This window comes from Chroicocephalus ridibundus, chromosome 14 (genome assembly GCF_963924245.1).
Source record: "Chroicocephalus ridibundus chromosome 14, bChrRid1.1, whole genome shotgun sequence".
Lineage (NCBI taxonomy): Eukaryota > Metazoa > Chordata > Aves > Charadriiformes > Laridae > Chroicocephalus > Chroicocephalus ridibundus.
The window spans coordinates 12,880,934-12,888,025 of NC_086297.1; the positions used below are offsets into that span (position 1 = coordinate 12,880,934).

The following is a 7,092-nucleotide window of genomic DNA, read 5'->3' on the forward strand; positions in this document are numbered from 1 at the left end:
TCTGGCACGCCGTGAAAGAGCAGTGGAAAGAGAAAAACCAAAGGGAAAAAAAAATATTCCTGGTACACCATGTGACATGCAAAGTGATAATTTAATTTCTAGCCAGGCTTCTATCAGGAAGTGGAAGTTTAATCATGTACTATTTATAACATACTGGCAAAACTGATAACTCTGGCAATGGATGCTGTGGGGTGGGCTGAGCCCAGCCTAGATGGGACCCAGCAGCCGCGCGGTGCTGGGAAAGGTCTTGCGCATCGCCATGCACTTCTCCTCATCGATGAACAGGGAGTTGGCTTTGACGGCCAGGTCGTGCTGCAGGATGGATTTGGTGCGAACCAGCATTTGCAAGGTGTCCTGGCTGTCTCTCAGCTGCTGCTGAAGAGTCTGCACCGTCCCATGGATGTCACGGACCTCGTTGACAAGGCTGGAAAACAGCAAGGAGCCCCCATTAGAAGTCCTGTCACGTGAGTGGTTTCTAGCATGGCGTTGCTGATGTGCCCCTGGGGCATGGGTTTTCCCCCTTCACCGCGCTCAGTGAACATCTGCTCGAAGGCTTCGGCAACGCGCAGCCGCGTCTGCCAGAGCAGGTGGTGCCACCAAGCAGGGGGACGAGCAGCTGTGGTTTCCCGTTCCTGTTTGGTTTTGTGGGTTTCTTGGCTCCCCCTCCTGGATTTCCCCGGGCAAGGGTCCTCCCCACAGCCACGGGTGCACACGCAGCGAAAGAGGACAGCTGGGAGAGGCTAAAAGCGAAGGTGAAACAAGTGGAGGATGGAACAAAGGATGGCGTGAGAGATGCTGAACCGGCTCCGGGGCTGGGTTTAAGTTGCTTTGAAAAGGCTTCCCAGGGAGCCTCACCCAGCGGGCTGCCAGGAGGAGGTGTGAAGTTCAGGGTGCCTGATCCTCCACAGCCCCTCGGGGTGCAATGCCAAAGAGCTCCCTCTGTCCTTGACAGGATTTCCAGTGTCCCCAGGGGAGGTGAGCACAGCCCTCACTGCTTCTCCGTGTGGTGCACAGAATCCCAGGCTGGCGGGGCTTGGCAGGGACCTCTGGAGATCACCCAGTCCAACCCCCTGCCAGAGCAGGGTCACCCACAGCAGGTGGCACAGGAACGCCTCCAGGCGGGTTTGGGATGTCTCCAGAGACGGAGACTCCACCACCTCTCGGGGCAGCCTGGGCCAGGGCTCTGCCACCCTCACAGCAAAGAAGTTCCTCCTCGTGTTTAGGTGGAACTCCCTATGGTCAAGTTTGTGCCCGTTACCCCTTGTCCTGTCCCCAGGCACCACTGAAAAGAGCCTGGCCCCATCCTCCTGACACCCCCCCTTTCAGTATTGATAAGCGTTGAGAAAGTGCCCCCTCAGGCGTCTTTTTTCCAGCCTGAAGAGACCCAAATCCCTCAGCCTTTCTTCACAAGAGAGGTGTTCCAGTCCCCTCATCCTCTTGGTAGCCCTTTGCTGTCCCCTCTCCAGCAGTTCCCTGTCCTTCTGGAACCGGGGAGCCCAGCACTGGACACAGCACCTTGCACAGCAGCTGCACCCTTGCGGTTACCCCAAAGGAAGGACCTAAGAGCTCTCAGCATGAGCCTGTTGGAGAGTAAAGGGCTTGTCCTTCAAACCTGAGCCCATCCAGCCGCCAGGAAGCAGGCAGGAGAGAAGACGGGGTTGACGCAAGTAGGAAAAATCCAGCCCCTCATGGGGTGGCATCAGGCCGCCCCCGGCCATGGGGTACAGCCTCCGTTGTGGGCGCAGAGCTCTCCCAGCACCCAAAGGCTGGGATACCCGCTCATTGCTTTTGATTATGTCGGTGCACTTCTGGAAGGACTCTTTAGGAAAAAAAAGCAACCCCCCATGATTAATTTTGTCATCCAGCGATGCTCCCGAGTGCTACCACCCGTGAGCCCTCGAGGTCCCCGCCGGCCCCGCGCTCCTGCCTTACCGCAGCTGGGCAGTGTCCCGGCACAGCTCCATGTTTGGCCTCCGAGTGCGCTGGTCCAGCCGGGTCTGAGCCACCTTTAATGGAGGCCCCTGGTCCCTAATGGCCTTTTGGATGGCTTCTATATTCCTCTCCGTCTGGAATATTTCCTGCAGTGTCTGGCGTAAGAAAGAAACACATGCATAAATTTAAAAAATATATTCTCCAGCGGCAACGGGATTTCCCTTTTCTGCCATCCATCTGCAGAAAAAAACCAAGTTCAATTAGCAGACCCCGGGCTCAGACTGCTCTCGCTCTGCCATAGATGGAGGCACAGATCCAGCAGCCATTTCTCTGCAGGGAAAAGCCTCTCTTTGCTCTTGCTGTCACATCAGAGGAGGTTTTGGAGCAGTGATGGATCTACTGAATTACCCGCTCCCCAAAATTACTGCTTGCAGGAACTGATCGTCCATCACTAGCAACTAACAGAGGGCAGGTTTTTGGTGGATGCTCGCTGAAGGATGTGGCACCAGCCCGCGATGCTGCAAGCCCAGTTTCTGCTCGGTTAATCTGTGCCGAGCACTTTTCAGGCAGCTTTCCATGAGAGCCAGTGGTGCGAGCCTGCTGCCCATGGCTGATCTCCACTTCATCTGCTTGGCGGAGCAAACACACCGATACCTGTGCAGCAACCACAGAGTGCTGAGACCGAAAACACGTCCTTGGAGGAGCAGCAAAGCTGCAAACCCCACAGCAGACACCCCAGCAGAGTCCCAGTAAAGCCCTTCTGCAGGGCAGCCAGCGCCTCTGAAGTAACTAGCGCTGATGCAAGTAGCGCTGGCATTTTCTGCTGGAAATCCCTGTGCTAGCAGGCTGTCAGCTGGGATGAGCAACGGGCAGTATCCCTTGGGATGAAATTACACTGCCAACTCATCCTGCTCCAAGAAGAAAGTCCCCAAGAAAGCTGGGCAGGGGCTGTTTGCAAGGGCATGTAGCGAGAGGACGAGGGGCAATGGTTTGAACTAGAGCAGGGCAGGTTTAGATGAGACATTAGGCAGAAGTTCTTTGCACTGAGGGTGGTGAGACACTGGCCCAGGTTGCCCAGAGAGGTGGGGGAGGCCCCATCCCTGGAGACATTCAAGGCCAGGCTGCATGAGGCTCTGAGCAACCTGATCCAGTTGAAGATGTCCCTGCTGACTGCAGGGGGTTGGAATAGGTGGCCTTGAGAGGTCCCTTCACACCCAACACATCCTATGACTCTATGATTCTAAATGATGCTATAACCAGGTTCTTGTGGTGACCGTTCCTGTGCTGGGGCCAGGTCTGCGTGGAGGGTCGCGCTTTGGAGGTGTCACCGGGAAGTGACAGTGTCACACCAAAAGGGAGGGGTTCAGGCTACCTTGGCCAGGTGGGTCTGAATCTTTCTCTTGGCATCGGCCGTCTCGGCGATGCGGTTGGTGAAGGCGACGTTCACGGTGTTGAACTGCCGCCACATCTGGCTGTCCGTCACCGCCAGCAGGTTCTCGATGTCGTCCCGCAGCTTGGCGGAGGCCGCCCGCTGGCTCTGGGAGCGGAGGATGTTGTCGTTGGTGAACTTGGCCCAGGACTGCGGCACCGAGATCCTGGCGGGGAAAAGGAGAGGCCCCCGGTAAGCTGGATGTGGGCAGGCATGGACCCTGCCAGGGAGCAGCGTGGATTCACTATAGCTTAAATCTACACTTTTAATTGGACTGTATGTCATAGTTTAACCCCAGCCAGCAGCCAGGACCACGCATGCGCCGGTGCAGTTCTCCCCCTTCCCCCCAGAAGGGAGAAGAGGGAGAAAAGGAGGGGAAAGGGAAAGGGAAAAACTCGTGGGTGGAGATAAGGACAGTTTAATAGAACAATAACAGAAACGAACAATAATAATAATAATAATAATGAGAGAAGTCACTCTCACCACCCAGTGAACTGGCACCTTCCCGAGCCCCGACCGCATATTCCCACCCCGCACCAACCCCCATTTATATCCTGAGCATGGCATCTATGGTACGGAATATTCCGTTGGCCTTTCCCTTGTTCTGCCTATGCTCCTCCTCACTTCTATGGGAAGTTGAAAAGAGTCCTTGAAAAGTATAAACATCGCCTAGCATCATCTAAGATACATCTTTGAAAATATGCATAAACTTAATGAGCTGTTTCAGCAGAGGTGCTCCGCTGAATTAATTGGCAGGCTGATCTCTCAACCCCTGGTAGAATGTTTAATGAGGTGGGACTGGCTTTCACCCTCTGGATGTTTGGCATCCAACTGTCAGCAGAGGGTTGTGCTCCCTTTCCGGGGAGCGGAGAGAAATGACCGCTCTGAGGGAGGTGTCTCCAGGCGGGATGGATCTGGGTTGGGGACAAGCAGCTCCCTGCCAGGGAGAGGCACCGCGTATCCCGGGGACAGCTTGCTGCTGGGGACCGACAGCGTGCACTCACGTGGCATCGACCTGCTCCACCCCTCGGTAGTAACTGATGCCGTGGGAGGTGTTCATCAGGTGGTGGCACCTGTCGTCGATCCGGTGGGCCACCTGCTTGTTGGCCACATCCTTCTCCAGGTTGTGCTGGGCCGCCCGGTTGGACCTTCAACATGCAAACAGCAGCCATCGGTGGGGACGTACGGGTGGAATGGCTTCCTCCCCGTTCCACTCCCCACAGCAGCTCCCGCCCTGCCACGCAGCTCTGTCCTCCCACGAGCATCACCGCCCGCATGCCATGGAGCCTCCATGGGCTTTATGCCTGCGGGGTGTGGGGAGAGACAGGCTTCTTCTGGGGGTTCACATCTGCTGGGGTTCTGCTGGGCTGCTGCTGTGACCACAAATGCACATCAGCCCTACGACATGAGAGAAGGAGCTCCTCCTTACGTGATCTGGGCTTTGGCCTTGTCCAGGACCTGCTGCATCTTCTCCCGGCACGACCTGATGACATCGACTTCCTGGGCAAAGGCAAAAGAGGACCCCATCAGCGTCCATACTCACTCGTCCTGGTCACACTCCTCCCCTTGGACCTCTCCAACCCTGCACACAGCAAGAACTTGCCTGCTTGCCTTCCTGCCCAAAGCAAACAGGCAGGAAAACTCGCAGCTGAGCCTGCGCCCAGCGCCCTGGAGGGGACAGAAGGGTGCTGTGGCTGCAGCCACGGCCTTTGCGTTCCCTTTCAGGGTGGGTCAATAAGGATTTTTTCACCTTGACCTCAGTGTCAAGCGGTGGTTAGTCCCACTGCAGGGACAGAGACACATCCTGGTGTGGACAGGCAGAGCGGTTCCCTGGACCACTACACTCCTCCATCCCCAGATCAGCACCTGCCCTTTTTGCTCCCAAAATGTTTTCCTCCCCAGGAGGAATCCCATCCGTACGGGACAAGAGGAGATGGACTTGACTTCGGTGTAAATGCCCAGGCTGAATTTCTGAGACACATTCAGCTCCACCGGAGGAAGTGTGTTGCTCTCAGCTCACTTGACTTCAGCACAAACCCATTGCCTTTGTGAAGCTCCGGCTGCTGGAGGCAGGTGATCAGTGCTCCAAATCCCATAACTTTGAAATCCAGTAAAAATACCTTCAACGCATGATCTGAGTTGCCCAACTTACTGTTAAGAGCTGTTCCTCCACGTTGTCGTGGACCAGGTCGATGCCCATCCTCTTCTCCCGGTGAAGTAAGCACTCCTGAGCGACCTGTTGGGGACACGCCATCACCGCTGGCTGCAGGGGCAGGGCTCTCTATGGGGACCGTCCCCATCTCCAGAAATGTGAGAAAAGAAATTCTAGGTGGGCACTGAGATGACAAGAGGGGGAAAAAAGTGGCCCGGGGCAGCTGGTTTAGCTGACAAGGAGCAGGCGAGCTGCAACATCAGCATTAAACCATCATGAGGGAGCAGACGTGTCCCTGGTGCAGCCACAGCTGAAACGGGGGACCCGTGTCAGCCTTGACGCCCACCTCGCCAGAGCCTCGTGGTAAGACACGGGCTTTTGTCTCCCAAATCAGGACTCTGGATGTACCGCGTCTAAAAATATTGAGTTAAGCAAACGCTGCTCTGACGTGCTCAGCCTGTGCTGATAGGGGATCCAGCAGATGGCAAGGGGGGTTTGGTTACTACTAACTTCACTAATGGCCTCTTAATAAAAGCTTTCTAGACGTTCCGGAGCTGCAGTGAAACTTAATGAGACGTTTGAAGGGCTGCAGATGTTTCAGCAGTAGGCTACAGCTTGCAGCGCGCCGGGACGGGTGCTTACCCGGAGAGGGGCGTCCGCCTCGGCCAAGGCTCTCTCCAGCCTGGTCTTCACCTCTGTGAGCGCGTTGGTCTCCCCGATCACCTCATCTAGCTCGTGGCAGAGCTCCGATTTCCAAAACGCGATGTCATTGGCGCGCACTCCCAGGTTTTTGGTGCTTTCTACTTGCGTTTTCTTGGTCTGCTGGTATTTGTGGTCAATGATGCGGGAGGTATCGGCTCTCAGGCGCTCCGCGTTCTTCTGGGAGGTCTCCGACTCCCTGTAATTGGTCACGTTGGACTTGTACCAGTCTTCAGGGGTGTAGCGGGTGAAGACGGTGGTTCTGGTGGAAACAGATGGAAGCTTCTCGCCGGCGGTTATCCCCTGGGAACTCTTGGAAAAGGCAGCCAAAGTTGGTTTGCTGGCAGCCGTTTTGTAGTAGGTGCTGGGCATCCAGGGGAGGCTGTAGCTCTGAGGCAAGGGGCGGTAAGGAAATCGGTTCTTATAGCTTGACGCCATGGTGTGGATGGCAGGGAGAAACCTGGTGGGTATGGCTCTGGGATGGGCGAACTTTGCTGGTAAGGGAGAGCCGACAGACTCCATGCTCCACCGCTGCTATTCGTGTGTCCCGTCCGTGTCCTGCACAGAGGAGGAGAGAGAGGACAACCTCAGCAACCTCCTGCACTTGCCTTACTTCTTACAGCAACACCCGCAACTGCAAACACAAACAGCGACGCACAGAGCGCCCTCACAGCGCCTGAACAGGCCTAAACCCCTTGAAAACAAATCCCTCCTGACAGCATCCCAAACATTTGTATATAAAAGCATTTGACTTTGCTGTTAGTATCTAGCATCAGGTCTTGGAATGCGGAGAAAAACAAATCACGGCCGTAAGGAGAATGACAGATACCGTGCCTTCCTTTTCCTTAAATCTGTCAATCCAGTCAAACTGGAGTTGCTC

At 55.6% G+C, this 7,092-nt stretch overlaps 1 protein-coding gene across 1 annotated transcript; it reads right to left on the minus strand.

The window, feature by feature from the left end:
* Positions 1-222: 222 nt before the first annotated feature.
* On the minus strand, positions 223-6,734 carry LOC134523141 (tektin-3-like; the record flags this gene model as incomplete). The annotated part of the gene is made up of 7 exons (XM_063351648.1): positions 6,156-6,734; positions 5,514-5,597; positions 4,791-4,861; positions 4,366-4,509; positions 3,305-3,527; positions 1,933-2,087; positions 223-424 (listed from the first exon to the last, which is right to left on the minus strand). Coding segments are annotated over exons 1-7 (1,458 nt in total), but the record flags the coding sequence as incomplete, so codon positions are not given.
* Positions 6,735-7,092: the final 358 nt, after the last annotated feature.